General features: G+C 40.8%; 1 protein-coding gene across 2 annotated transcripts in view; it reads right to left on the reverse strand.

The window, feature by feature from the left end:
* TRPM8 (transient receptor potential cation channel subfamily M member 8) overlaps positions 1–15,772 on the reverse strand; it is a 68,835-nt gene that overhangs the window by 22,499 nt on the left and 30,564 nt on the right. For both annotated transcript variants that reach the window (XM_042447073.1, XM_042447074.1), the window contains exons 11-18: positions 10,811–10,913; positions 7,445–7,563; positions 6,671–6,961; positions 6,416–6,511; positions 4,277–4,406; positions 3,332–3,477; positions 1,885–1,997; positions 384–591 (exon numbers count right to left, since the gene is read on the reverse strand). In XM_042447073.1, coding sequence (XP_042303007.1) covers positions 384–591; positions 1,885–1,997; positions 3,332–3,477; positions 4,277–4,406; positions 6,416–6,511; positions 6,671–6,961; positions 7,445–7,563; positions 10,811–10,913 — 1,206 coding nt within the window. The remainder of the gene's footprint in view (positions 1–383; positions 592–1,884; positions 1,998–3,331; positions 3,478–4,276; positions 4,407–6,415; positions 6,512–6,670; positions 6,962–7,444; positions 7,564–10,810; positions 10,914–15,772) is intronic.

Below are 15,772 nucleotides of genomic sequence, written 5' to 3' on the forward strand. Positions count from 1 at the left end.
TTACTCCCTCTTAACCCAGTTCTTTCAAACATGAATTTTCCCTGTACTCTCCACTAATGGTTTGGTTAAGCATTATTGATACACTGGCCTTACCTATGGTAATCACTAACCAGAACAGCTCTGAACATGACTACAAACTGCATGGCCTCATACATCATGGAAACAGTGGCAAATTCCTAATTCCTAAAGATGCTAAATTATCTAACTGAATCTCAGTAATAACGATCTAGTATAAATCCGAGGTGCTCAGTGAAACTTGTGTGGGAATCAAGATGGAAGAGGGGAAATGAATTCCCACTGGACCTTCACTTCCTTCTGCAACAGGTAGTGTCTCCCTGGAAATAAAACCCTTTTGATTTCTAAGCACTCCCTACTTGTCTCACTTCATCACAAAGCAGGATGAAGACCAGCACATAGAGGATCAGTTCCAGCATGGTGGGTGACTTCTGGAAATCCATAAGCAGGACATAGGCAAACAACAGGAGGAAGACAATGTAGAAGATGACTGTCCAAGAGAAGACAACAAAGGGTGATGTGAAGAACCAGGCATAGTAGAACAACAATTTTTTGCTCCGCTCAATTGGCTTCTTCCTATTCAAGAGAAACGAACAGCTCATTTCAAATAATGAACTTTCTTGAAACAATGTACAAGTATACCATGAGAGGCAGTGTTTAAAAACAACAATTCATACTATATAATAAGATCATTTGGTCCACACAGTTCCATTACTGAGTTATTCTGAATCAATCTATCCAGCAGGTATAGGATGGGGGACACAAGTAAAAAGGGGGGCTTGGAAACAAGAAAGAAACAAGGAAGCAAGGGTGGGAGCAAAGGATAAAGAACCTTATCTATAAGACCAATCCAAAATAGAAAACAGCAACTCTGGTTGCACCTACACATCACAACAATTGGAACACAGCTGGAAGCAAAGGGGGAGAGAGAAGGAATCTAGCAGCACCTTTAAGACTGCCTGATTTATGCTAAAGTATATCAATTAGTCTCAAAGGTGCCGCATTGCTCCTTCATATATACATGCTTTCCTTTGTAATGCTGGAACAGACTAATAGAACTATCTCTTTGAAAATCATAAATGAGCTAAAACCAAAGAAGGCAACTGAGTCTGAGTATATTCACAAATTTCAGAGTATTTGCATAAGTGGCTTCTTAACACATTGTAAATATTAATAGGCTGGTTTTTATTACAGTTGTGTGTACACAAATAATCTCTGCTGCCTTTTATATGACAATGTTTGGACTGTGTTTTTTTCTGCACCCAACACAAGACATTTACAAGTCGAGGATTTTTCTCTACCCTCTGTATGTTTATCCACTTATCTGTGTTTGTAGAAAAAAACAACTGCCATTCATCTTTATCCTGTCAGCTACCCTTTCAACCACCTATTAAGACTGTATCTATTATCCCATCACCATTTCTATTAAATGTCACACTGCTCCTCCAACCTTGAATCACCACACCAGCCAGCATTTGTATATATGTCTGTCTGCTGTGGCTTCTTTTCATACATCTAAAGAAGTGGACTAGAGTCTAATAAAGCTTATGCTGAAACCAACTGGCTAGCATTAAAGGTTCTGCAAGACTCCTTGCATATAGTATCCAGCAGTATACAAATTCAATTAATTAATCAATCACATAATTTACTAAGGAAATAACATTGTTTTAGTACTTTGACATTTCTCTGCAACTGAAGCAAACCTGGATAGAAGATATCTGTATACCATATTGATGGACATGTATTCTCTCTCTCTCTCTCTCTCTCTCTCTCACACACACACACACACACACACACACACACATATCAGACAAAAGATTCAGTGTTCCAAATGATAGTGACATGATAATTTAACCAAGAATAATTTACCTGAAGGAGATGAAGCCACAGCCTATTAAGGGGAAAAGGAAAAGGCACAGAATGATTTTCCAGTTCTTGGTGTCTCTAGATATTTCTCCATACCATTGTTTTGAAAGAAAATTCTGCAATTCAGAAACAGAAGTTCACTTGGATCCTGGTCAGTGCCTGACAAAGCCAAACTCTTCACTTCCAGTAGTAGCATATTGGTGGGTGTTCACAGTATAGGCCAAGCCCTCAGCATCACCTGAAGGTAGGCAGTACACTTCTATTCCTGATACTAATCAGATTCAAGGCCAAAACAGACTTGAAAAATGGAGCTTTGGCCAGCTGGGAAGAGCAGAGGCCTGAAGGTGTGAGGGACAGCACTTTTCATGTGCCAAATCTCATCCAGGCACCATTTCCCAACACAAGGTGCTATAACAAACAAACAAAACCCTCTGCAGGGCAAGAGACATTTGGGATAAAGCAATTTTGATTGAGAAAATACCATATGGAGCATGATGGGTTGGATGAAAACTATCCCAACTGGAAGGGAATTTTTCACACTGAAAAATTCACTACACTCATCCCTCCACATTTGCTGGGGTTAGGGGCACAGGACCCCCATGAATGTAGAAAAACTGCAAATAACAAAAACACTGTTTTTATCTGACAGCTCACCTCCCTAGGAATCTCTAAGTCCTCCAGTGCAACTCTGTGGTCAACATCTGCCAGACATTGACCATAGAATTGCACTGGAGGCACTACTAATGCCTAGTGGAGTGTTCTCTCTAGGAATCTATAGGTCCTTCAGTGTGAACTTTTGGTTAAAGTTGATCATAGAGTTGCACTGGAGGACCTAAATGTTCCTAGAGAAAACATATTAATAAAATCCGTGAATAATCAAAGTTGCAACAGTGAAAGCCACAAATGTGGAGGGACAAATGTATATGTCTTTGTGGCTTATTGCGTGGTTGGTTGCTGTGTACCTTCACATTGTTTTTGACTTATGGTGACCCTAAACTGAACCTATCACAGGGGGTTTCTTGACAAGATTTGGTCAGGAGGGTTGCCTTTGTCTCTATATGAAGCTGAGACTGTGTGACTCACCCAAGGTCACCCAGTGAGTTTCCATGGCTGAACGGGGAATTGAACCCTGAATCTCCAGTTGTAGTCCAACACTCAAACTACTACACCATGTTGGTTCTATGTGGGATGTTAGTTAGGATGAACAATGTGACTACAACCACAGCATAGCATTATCCTTTCGATACAATCTTTTCCATAAAAAAAGGCCCCATACAATGCAATACAAGACTGTAAAATACATGACAATCCTATATGTATCTATTGAGGAGGACAGCCTTTGAGTTCAGTAGGCCTTATTCCTATAGGGTGATATAGCCTTGCTCTGCTTCACTGAATAAAAACTGAGAGAAGGTGATCTGGACAACATTTCTTTCTTGCTGTGGTTTACCTGTACTCCTGGCTGAGCAATGAACTGTTGATCTTTGGCTTCCACAGCAAGCTCCAGACAATTACTTCCACCCCAAGCCTCACAGGAATATATTAGAAGCTGTTCAGCCAGTTCTTCATCACTGCTATAACATTCAGTGAACAGCTCTAAAAACAATAAAATTAGAGAGTTTTAAAAAAGAGTGATGTTTATCTGTTAACTCCATCATAAAAGATCTCAGTCATCTTGATAGTAGTTCTTGTGACTCCTAATAACAGTGTTTATGGGTGTCCGCATGTCTTGAGGAAAGGCCCAGTGTTCAGTGGAAGAGAACATCTTTAAAAAGCTTTATAACTAAAAGTAAAGAAAATGCTAAACAAATCACCATATAATGTGATTAAAATAGTATTAGATGATCTACTATTGCCATTTTAAACCTATTTGATACAATCAAATAATTTAATCTGAATATTGTCCTAACCAAGAGATAGCATCTCCTAAGAGTCATTAGGGGCTACAGGCAGACAACTAGAGCAAGTGTAAAGGTAAACTGTTCCTGTGCAGGGTAGGAGCCTTGGTGGCACAGTGGTTAAATGTTGATATTTAGCTTATGTTAATCAATGTTCAATCCAAGCATTTTTTCAGCTACCTAAGTTGTGGGGAAGGCCCTAGAGAGAATGGTAAGGGTCTCAAGAGCCACAGTAAACCCCTCCAAAGGACTTCATATGGATTTCAGGCTGTACAAACTGAGGTTGTAGTCATTGGACTAGCCAATAAGAATAATCATACAGTATATAATTTGCAGTTTCAGAACTGACATTCAAAGCCTGTGTTGAACTGGTTTTGGATTCCCTCTTAAAGGCACAAATTTTAAATCTAATTTGAAATTGAAACTTTTCCAATTATATATATATCTCACAGCATTGTTTCACTTCTGAGGTTGGAGTTTCTTATGCCAGGACTCACCCACTGCTCGTGTCTCATATTCATTGGCCAGCTCCTCCGATTCCCCTGCAGCATTGATATCATTCTTAACCTTAGCCAAGCTTTTCAGGAGTTTGCTTGCCCCTAATGCTGCCAACGTGCAGCCTCTAGTCTGCAAAGTGACAAAATTGCTTGGAGTAAGAAGATCATTAGCAGTGAGTTACTGTAACTGTGACACATTCCAGTAATATCTGTTCATATCTCAAAAGAGCAAGGCAAATGAATAATTTAAACGAGCCCCATTCCCTGGAACCATATCTGAGAAATCGTGTGGGTATTGCAGTTCTGCTTTATCCTGCAGTGCTTAAAAGTTGAAAGGAACATGAAATGCCTGGCTACTTGAGCTGGAAACTAAGCCCCACAAAATAGAAAGGGCTGGCTTTCTAAAGTCAAAACACTGGTGAAGTGCCCATCCTTTTCTGTTTTACTGATCTGTTAGAACAGTCTGCTGAAGCCCACCCTCCCAACCACACCATTTAAACCATCTCCAACATCTTCTTACAAAACTCCAACTTTCTGAGGTAAAAAGGTAGTGGGACCTAAATCTAAACTGCAACTCCTAACTAGGACAGGCCTACAGAATCAGTGGGATGGACATAAATGCTTACTGACCAAAGAGCAGTTAATTCAAGGAGTCTGCTCTAGTTAGAAGTTGCAGTTTAATTTATGTCTTTATTTAAATCATTTCTGATTTAAAATGGCAGTGACAATAATATTTAAAAAAATATTTTTAAAGTGGTCAAAACATGGTTTTGTGTCACGAAACCCTGATGACAATCTTAGGGCCCATACAGACAGGCCAAAATAAAGCAGCTTTAGGTCACTTTGGAAGTAAGCTGTTTAAATGATGCATGTGTCCTAAGAAGCCAGAAGCTGCACCAAAGCCACACTCCAATCCTAAGAACTGGAGCATGGCTTTGGCGCAGCTTCTGGCCTCTTAAGATGCATGTGTCATTTAAACACCATATCTCCAAAGTGACCTGAAGCAGCTTTATTTTGGCCTGTCTGTACGGGCTCTTAGATAACTGACAATTTTTTTTGCAATTTGAGACTTATTCACATGTGCTATTTTATTTATTTATTTATTACTTCATTTGTATGCTGCCTTTGTCCCAGTATGGACCCAAGGAGGCTCACAGATAGAAAGTATTTCAAAAAGCATTACAATAAAAACATAAAACATTTAAAATAATCTAAAAAACGTATGAAACCACATAAAAATATACAAAAGCTAAAAGGCATGACCAACACACACAATCCACACAAAAGCCACCCTAGCATGATTAGATATTAAAATGCCCGCTTAAATAAAAATGTCTTAGCTTGCAGATAAAAGGCAAGCAGGGAAAGTGCCAGGCTAGCCTCCTGTGGGAGGGAGTTCATCAGAAAACAGCCGTTTCTGAAGACGAAACAGCATTTTCTGTACAGAAAATAAACCACAGAAAATGCTTTTCCCTAGGCAGAAAAATGCCCCAAAATATCACATGTGAATTTTGTGCAAAAGAGGTCCCAAATTGCTAATGATCTTGCTTCTTTCAAAACTTAAAGCTTTCTTCTTTTCAAAACTTAGAACTGCTTCTTTAATTATACTGAATTAGACTGCTGCAATACTACAGCGCGGGCGCTTTACGCGGACTTGAGCTTATGTGCTCAAGCCGCGGGGCGCGCGCAGGATGGAAGGGGTGGCGCATCCCATTCAATTGAATGGGTACGTGCGCCCATTGCGCCCCGCACGTCGCCACACCTGAGCCCCATTGTTTCCAATGGTACTTGAGCATAGGCAGAATTCACCTTACACGGAGGGGTCTGGAACGTATCCCCCGCGTAAGGAGAGGGCAGACTGTACTTGCAAAAATCATCAGTGCTGCCCACACACAGGTGGAAGAGTCCATCCCTTTGACAGTCAAGCTCACTCATTTATTTTTTTTAATGGAAAATAGTCACTTCTGCTTAATGCATATTTCAAAATCACTGGACAAGCCTACTGAGGTCAAAGGGACTGCTCCAGATAAATGCATATAAGACTGCAGACCCAATAAATATTGTCTTCCCTAGAAGGTTCTTGGAGAAACTATAAAGTATAATGGACAAAGATGCAGACATGCTGGAATTGTTACCTACCTGTTCCCAAATCACTTTGGATAGCTCCTTTTTGTTTTGAAGGACTGCCCAAATAAAGAGGGCCTGTAGGGGATGCCGGGTAATAAGAGACATATCCTGAAAATACATAAGAACGAAAAGCTACAATGACATGGGGATTTTTGTTTGAAGCTGTATTTCTAAAATTGAGACGAGTGGCACAGTCCTATACATTCCCACGGAGTTCACTGGGACTTTTTCCTAGGCAAGTGAGCCTAGGACTTGTGTTTTACATACCAGCAGCTGTATCTCTATATCATCTTTTCCGTTTTTATCCTCTTTTTTGGCGCCTCTCCTGAAATCCTCCACCATCTTCCACGCAAATGTAAGGAGAGCATCATTGTACGAGTTTTTTGCAATCTGTAGGTTCTTAAACACCAGGCTGCTGAAGTTGTTGGTGTAGAGCTCAGTTAGAACATCATTACTGAGAAACTTCCTCAGATTCAATCCATTTTCCAGAAAAAGACGAACAAATTTTGGTCTATCCTTCACCAGGGCTGTAAACATGACATCCTGAAGGTCGGCAGACTAGGAAGAACAAGAAAAACAAAATGGTTACCATTTTTGTAGACAACAAAAATATATTCTTCAGTGAGCAGCTTGTGTTTCTTTGCTGCCAGACAAATCATGATTCATTTCTATGGCAGATTCTACTGAACACTGAAAGACCAAATGATAACTTTATTTCCCTCTCTCTCTCTCTCTCTCTCTCTCTCACACACACACACACACACATACTTTCAAGGACTTTGTGCCTACTTATCTCATTCCATCATATTATGGACATATTCATTTTGCTATTCCACCATTTTTAGTAGAAAAGTTAACACTGAATGTATTGACTGATTCAAACTGCACAAGGTTTATTAGCTTGTCCTCCAGGTTTCTAGTTTTTAACACCTAGGCAAATGGAGCCAATCCAGCCATCCAATTACATCAATAGGTTCACTTGACCCGGCCTTCCTGCTAGCTTTGCCAATATTACAGGAATACACGAGCTGCTCTACCTACCTCCCAACGTCGATCATTAGTAAAAATCTCTTCGCTTGCCAACTCTAGCTGGTTCCATTCCAAAAGCAATTTCAGTTGCCCATTCCAGTTGTCTTTATCTTGCTCATTTGTGCTGAAAGCTACAAGGGGAGAGGGATGTCTGTGGATGATTAAGATACTTTTCTGCATACATTTTTAATCTCACGTCCCTGACCATTGAGCAAAACCATAAATGTTGCTTGGAACTTGCTCTTTATGATTCATCTTCTTAAACCTAAAGAGAAAAAATTATGCTGCCTCCACCACTGTTAGACGAGTATTTGGCTCCAATGCTACCATGCTGGTAGCACAGAGATTCCTACTCACCCACCCCAACCCCAAATTACACCAAAATCCATCACACTTTAACTCAGCCTGGCATATGCTTCATCTTGACCAGGAAGTCTTTCTGAGTTGCCACTGTGCTTATTTGACAGATATTTCAGTTTTCACAAACTTGTCAGTGTCTATCATTTTTTCATGTCCCTTTCTGTGACTGCTCCATTTTCCTCCCCTATACCCAATTATTTATACTGCTGCCAACAGAGAGTAAGCCTTCATCCAGCTGGTGATGTTGTATTTTGTACATTTTAAAAAAATCTTTAAGTTGCCACAAAGGATCCAATGTTGTTTTTGCTGTTACATGCTCACATGGTTACCCCTCCAGAAATTGTTTTCCTCGCTATCACACACTTACATCAACAAACATCAAGAATTCTCACTATTATCAGCATTCTTGGGTAGCTCAGAGCAAAGCATTACAGTAACTACTGCATATATTCTGTGACAGCAGAGTTTATACCAAGACTGACTTAAATGTCTGAACTTTTATTCCACATTTTCCCCTAAAGAATTGAAAGATGTGGAGGTGCAATCTCATGGAAATCCAGCCATTTATTTTGATCCATTGTCCTAAAATGTCTCATTGTGCTCTCCTGCATTTTCTATTATTTTCAGGATTGGTTCAGTTCATTAAAATTATGGTCCAGATCTTAATCCCAGTTTAGAGTACACTCACTGAATCAATAGAACTTAAGTAAATTTCATGTATGTAAATATTGACTTGCTTAAGTTCCATCTGAACTTTATGTGCCAGGGTCAAATAAAAAGGAGGATTAGCCTTATGATACCCAACAAAATATTCCCAAGGCATACATACATATTTTTTTCAGATTTCAGTATGGATCTGGAATGCTCAAGGAAAATCTACACAATGTAATCCTCTCTGGCACTTATCAGGCTATTATCAAAGGAGAAAATGGGAAGAATTCCTCAGTTATCTGTATAATTATAATTATCGCAGAAATGTAGAGTTATAGACCAAGAGTCATCTCATCCACCCTCTTGCAGGAATCCATGGCAAAATAACCCTTAACCCTGATAGAATACCAGTGTTAGTTAAGCCCTTCTTCCTATATGCCCTGCTGGGTCTTCTGTGGTCTGGCGATCATTTCTGCAGAAGTGAGATTTCATTCTCCTTATCCCCTTTTCTGTTTCCTGATTTGGTTTTTTCTTTAAATTCAAAAAAAAAAAAGTTTCACTTCCTGTTATTTCCATGAGAGATAAATAAACCATGACACTCAAGGTTTGGTTGAGTCTCCTACTCCATTCTAGGCATGTATTGCTGGAATGTGAAAGTTTTGGATCCTATGGATTGGATTGTCAATTCTATCTTGCAACGTCCTTGACATAAATCCTTTTGCCTGGTAGGCCGTTGCTAAAAACCACATGAAGCATAGATGGAAGAAAGGCCACAACTTTATTAGCAACAGCAAACAAAAACAGTAGGGTTGGTACAAAGCATAAGGTCAGGATCTGAAGCATCAAATAACTCCCCGGTTAATCAATAAGCAGCTTGCCTGGTGACTGCCAGGCATTGGGATGACCTAGGGGCTAAAGAGCGCCAACTGGCAGCCATACACCAGGCGCTCTCTTGATCTCTAAGCCCCTAGTCACCAGGAGGCTTATCCACGTTGTGGCCCCCGCAATGGCCACAACGCATGCCTTGCTCGCCCCTGGGTCCCTATTGACTCCCAAACCAGTGCTCCATAGTCCTGGTATCCAACCAACCACATTCTGGCCTATGCTGCTGCCCCAAAGTTGTGACAAAGAAACCCACTAACCCTAGGGAGGGTGGGTGGGAGAGCTGAGTGGCAAATGGCTGTGGGGCCTGGCCGCATGGACCTTAAATAGGCCATGCCCCTGCCCCCTCTCCTGATGGTGAGGCTCCTCCTCCAGGGCAGCTCCACTAATGAGCTGCCCTGGAGGACCAGAGTCTCATCATAGAGACTTCCTCTGTCCCTACCAGAGCGGCACGGGCGGGCCCTTCCGCCCAGCGCCACCAATCAGGGCGGAGGGCAGCCCCAATCCGGAAGTTGGGGCCCAGGAGCCATGCTGGCTCCCAGCAGCAAAGTAGTCAGCCCATCCAGGCGGGCAGCCGCATTTTTTTCCTTTCTAAAATCAGAGCTTCCGCATCAGAGAAACACCAGCTCTGGACCTTTCCACAGTCTCACAGAGATTGGTTTACGGCTGTAGCCTCTACTCTGAAAGGGAACCTCTTTATTTATGCCTTGATTCATGAGAATCCTAGGGATCATAGAACACCCTTCCAGAGATTGTAAAAGTGCAGCTTTTAAAGCAACTAGAAAGCAGAATCCACCATTAATCCTGTAAAAGAGCTCTCAAGGTTCTCTCTCTTTTATTTCTTGTCGGACAGAACAAAATTTGAATCAATAATTTTGAACCATTTCTCAAATGCTCAACCTGGCTCACTATACTGATCACAACCAAAATACAGTGGACCCTTGTTATATGCTGGGGTTTGCTTCCAAGATCCCGCCTGGATAACAAAATTTATACTTTTTTGAACATTTTCAAACCGTGGATGCTTGGATCTGTGTATAAAAAATTAATGTATAAGAAGGGCCGACTGTATACACAATTAAGTCATGTTGAGAGCCAAAATAACACTAAGGGGCTGTACAGGTGGCCCCTAAAGGGTGACGAGATGCCACCCCTTTCCTTGCCAGATCAAGGATGTGCCAACCACACGCCGCAGCCCCAATCTGGCCTTTCCATGGTGCAAAAAGAAGCCACAAAAAGCGGTTCCTTTTTGCACCATGGAAAGGGTGCCCTAGCTGCTGCTGTGGTGACTTTTCTCCTCTTCTTTGGTGCAGTGCGTATAAATGCTGTGCCAAAGATGCGGCATGACACTGCCCGCCATGTGGTTGCTTGGGCGGCATCATGCTGGCTTGGGCGCAGAGTTGGAGCAGCCGGCATGTGGTTGTCATGCTCCTATTCCTCCCTCATGCCAGCTCTTTATGCTTGTCTATTGAGGCCTTTACTTACCTTTATAAAGAGCATAGGATATGGCATTGCTCACAATTTCATCTCCAGCTTCTTCAATTTTAATCACAGTTAGCAGATGAGGATTTTCAAGTACTTCTTTGATCTGCAAAAGGAAAATCCAAGGCTTAATATGTCCTGAAAGTCATCATAGTGAACATACTTTTCCCTCTATAGAATATCCTGGTACTTAGAGATAAAAATTAAATTCCACTCAAACCTATTGTGTAATATGGAATTCATTTTCTTTTTCTTATTCTTTACTTTAGCTTTTTGGACATAGGGTGGAATATAAATATTTTAATAAACAAAAAAATAAATTTAGTGTGCATTTGTGAGCATGTTCCATGTTCACAATTATTTATGAACATGGAAATCTGAAGTTCTATAATTCTTTGAAATAATTGTGATGCTACACATTTTTCTGTGACAACTTGTTAGCTTTGTGCTGTTACCAAACACCATTAGATTAGAGCATCAGTGTTTATTTCTTCAGATCTTTGTTTATTATCTCTTTTTAAAAATAAAACATATCATCAGTGATACAGGATTTTTGCTGTACCTTAATGTATGTAAAGTCTTAACAACAGTTCTGAAAGTTTTTGTGTAAACCTAACACAATCTGGTAACTAAATCATATTTCAAATATTCTCACCCCTGATATAAGTACAATTATTATGTAATGCAAGTCAGCTGCTGTATTGCTGCTGGCTTCCGTTATGCATTTCATACTGCAGCCCTATGCTCATCAACCTAAGGCTGAAAGCACTGACGTCAGTGGAACTTACTTCTGCATATACATGTAAAAGATGGCAGGCCACTGCCAGCAGGTTGTTTGGTTGTTGTTATTGTTTTAAGTAAGAAATTGTGTAAATTTTTTAAAGTCATGAACCCAACCTAACTTGTGAAGTTGGAAGAACCTTGCTAACTAGATTTGGAAATACACTTGGCCCAACCCCTTTTGCAGCTTTGCCTTTTGTGTATTTGATTATTTGCGGTTTTGATTAATATGTTCTTTCTAGGAATCTCTTAAGTCCTCATTCTGCTGGAAGTTGACCATAGAGTTGTGCTAGAGAACCTAGATGTTCGTAGAGAAAACACTGCTCTAGGCATTTGTAGGTCCTCCAGTATGATTCTGTGATCAACTCCTGGCAGACACTGACCATAAAATTGCACTGAACGACCTCGAGATTCCTAGAGAGGTATTCTCTTGGATAAAAAAAGAATAGTGTTTTTTTATTTGCATTTTTTCCACATTCATGGAGGTCCTTCACTCCTATCCCCATAGAATGTGGAGGGACCACTGTAAACATATCCCCAAATAGTAACTTCATATGACTGATTTTCATCAGGACCACAACATATGTAATGAAGTTAGTCCTTTGTGCACATCATGATGAAATATGAGGGGAAAACAAGCTCAAATGCTGCACTAATTTTCACTAAGCTGCTGGAAATGTACAAATGTTTTCCCTGCTTCTACCTAATTAAAGGTGATGCCAATTTTTCTACGGGGTTAAGTTTCGGCATATCAACGAGGGAGGCTGGTTTATTTGCTGGTTGCCTCAAAAGGAATTCAGGTTATACGAGAAAGATGCAAATAATTTCTATAAATCCAAAGGGAAAGCCTTAATGGCATAATTACTCTACAGATGGTTTCATATATGCTGCCTAGTCTGTAAACAAAGGTTTCATTTCACTCTTCTTAAAAAAAAAATACAATGTAAGGCTGATTTCTAGATCTTTCTCAATAAATCTAAAATGAACAAAATTATTCTTATGTCTTTCTCACAATCTTGCTCCCACAGGCACATCATGGCAACTAAGAATCAGTGCACAAAACCACCAAACCTGCAGTATGTTGCCCAAAGCCATGTACTAGTCTAAATCTATTCCTCGGCTACAGGTGAAAGCAAATCCCTCTCCCTCTCTCTCTCTCTCTCTGCTCTGGCCTTGTCCATCTCCTTCCTCTTTAGTTCTGGCATTGTTCTGTTTGGATGATGCACAGCCCAAATCCTGATTCTGATGCAGGCAGTCTGGACAATGTCCTCCACATTCTGCACCAGAACCAAAGCATAACAATGTTAAAATGAATTAAAATAGCATACTTGTTGCTCTAGATCTTCTACTGTATTAAGATATGGAGACCTCTGTTCCTGCACTGTGGTAGCTGTCTGCATGGGTGTCCCACTGGGCAGCCCAGTGCATCTGCCACCACCATGAATAACTTATTCTAAGGTCAGAACAAGGAACCCAGCATGTGACCATCACTAGACACCTTTTTCTGTGGTAGCAGCAGATGTGCCAGGCAGCCTATATACATGCATACACATGCACACGCACACAAAATCTTCCAGGGCCCACACAGTTGCTACTGCAGTTGCTCACCAAATTTGGTGCCAAAGGTGGCTGCTATAGTCAGGCATCAAAAACATGATGCAAATCTGCAACCTGGAGGAGCAATGCAATACTATGCCTTCCAAAAGGGAAGAGAAAGACTGAAGCTCAATTTTATATTGTTTTACTTTACACTACTACCTCTACTATGGCTGCATCAGCACTGCAGAAATAATCCAGTCTGGCATGGCTTTAATTGCCATGGCCCGATGCTAGGGAATTCTGGGAATTGCAGTTTGTGAGAAAGTTAGCCTTCTCTGTCAGAGCGCTCTGGTGCCACAGCAAACTACAGTTCCCAGAATTCTATAACACTGAGCCATGGGAGTTAAGGTAGTGTCAAACTGGATTATTTTTGCAATGTGGATGCAGCCTATAAGATATCTCACAGATGTGTAGCAACATCAGAGTATGGTCAAAATTGCAAAATTGAACACACAAAGTAAGAATGGGTGCAGAAAGAGTGAGACTCACTCCCTCCTCTCCTTTCTCCTCACCTGAGTTAATTGTGTGCAAACTACTTTTGCACTTTGTATTCAGTTTGAAGCAACTGAGGTGAATTGAGAACAAATGGGGAAGGTGAAGAGGATAGAGAAATGGACTTTTAAAAGCATCTAGAAAAAAAGTGGAACAAAAGAGGATTAATTGGGACTGTCTCTTCCAAACTGGAGCAGTTGGAAGGTATACTATTACCATTTCTCCTTGTCCTTCTCCTATTGCCAGCAAGTGAGGTCTGCAAAACATCCAGGGGACAGAGGAGGTACATACATCCCATGGGGCATGTGATGTCCACCTCCACTTCATAAAATGAATGTGTGTCATTTTCTTCTTAATTAATGCTCACAACAATAAGCTTATCTGCCCTTTTCAATCGATGCATAAGTAGCTTCCATCTCCGGCTCCTAGCCACAGCTACTCTATCTTCCTCAGTTCCATGAGATTATTGTCCAACAGGGTCTCACCCAGAACAGTGGGTACACTTTCCTTCTTTCAATCTGAAACATACTGCAAATGCAGATGAGAAAGGTACAACTTCTATGGATGCCACAATTGTATACTATCTCCTTCCTGACCCTTCTCACACAATGGTAGCATTTCCAGGAATAACAGACCAACACTTGACATTGGAACTAATTACTATTACAAAAGATCAAGGTAAACATGTTTGGTGGGCGCGAGTCTAATAAGTAGATTATCTGTGAAGGAACAAACTGTAAGGAGGCTTTTAAAAACCCATACCAACCAGACAAAATTGTAAGCACAAAATGTAAGAGAACATCATTAGCAGCACTAAGCAGCATCTCTGACAAACCCTTGCTGCCCTCTAAGATGATTACAGACGTTAAAGTAATGGACCAAAAGAGAGACACGCTGCTGATGAAGCCCTGGGCCATTAATTGACAAAGTCATTTCCCCAAAATAAATGACTCCTTCCCTGGCATTCAGTGCTCTTCTAAAAAGGGAACATTAAAATTTTCCATGTGCTCAGTTTTTCCTACCAGTATGGAGAGAACAAAAATTCTGAGGTGGATCAAATGGAGGGCTCTGCAGATCCATTTCCTGGTCTTCAAAGGACCAAATGCCCCCGATAAAGTGGCCTTGCATATCCCCAGAAGAGATCCCCAGCCCTCCCACCTCCTGGATAGTGTGGGAGGCATGAGTTTCTTCCGTCATACTGATGATCCTTGGAACAAGCACAGCATCTGCCTCCTCTAAGGAACAGCAGTCCCACAGTTTCAGTAGTGGGGCCATCCTCTCCTTGACTCTGTGTTGCTTTTCTGGCACACAGAAGACTTGCCAGGAAAGAACAACACCAGCAACTACAAGAATGGACATGTGCATGGTTCAAACAGCTGTCCAGGTTTTATCCAGTTGAAAACATGTTATTATTCACAATACTGCAACACGTTAAGCAGAGAGGTGATGAAACTAAAAGAGAAGGCTACATTTTGTGCTTACAATGAATGAATGGCAGAAGCAAGTTGTTAGTAAATTGTTTCCTGATTTGTAATGCAATTTTTCAACTGCTATGTTACACTATTTCTGTGGCAACTAAAAATGAGAACTCAGCACCAACTACTGTAGTTACAAATAAATAAGTTACTAGTAATCAATACATTTCCCCATTGATTAAGTTGCAACTATGTTGTGTTACAACTGTAAATAAACAAGGGATAATGTCAGTCCTTTTGCAGTGTTTTCTGTTGCTTTTAAAGGGGCTGTAGCTTCACAAAGGAGATTATCACATGTCTATTTTAACCCCATTCGGACACAGGCTGGGCACAGGCTTGAATGGGTGAAAACAGACCTTATTGTACTCAACTGCATCATGTTCCCAATCCAGACTCCTGGCATACTTTTTGAAAGACTGGAAAGTATCGTAGGTTTGAAAAGTACACTAGGAGTCTGGATCGGGTATGCAATGCATCTGAGTTGGGCAAAAAGGCATGCAATAAGATCCGTTTTCACCCATTCAGGCCTGTGCCCAGATCGGGTGAAAATAGACATGCAATAATCTTCGAAATGGTGGGAAAGGAATATCACAGTGGTTCAAGTCTTTGCTCATATTGT

The sequence above is a fragment of the Sceloporus undulatus genome, chromosome 1, assembly GCF_019175285.1.
Source record: "Sceloporus undulatus isolate JIND9_A2432 ecotype Alabama chromosome 1, SceUnd_v1.1, whole genome shotgun sequence".
NCBI classification, from domain to species: Eukaryota; Metazoa; Chordata; class Lepidosauria; order Squamata; family Phrynosomatidae; genus Sceloporus; species Sceloporus undulatus.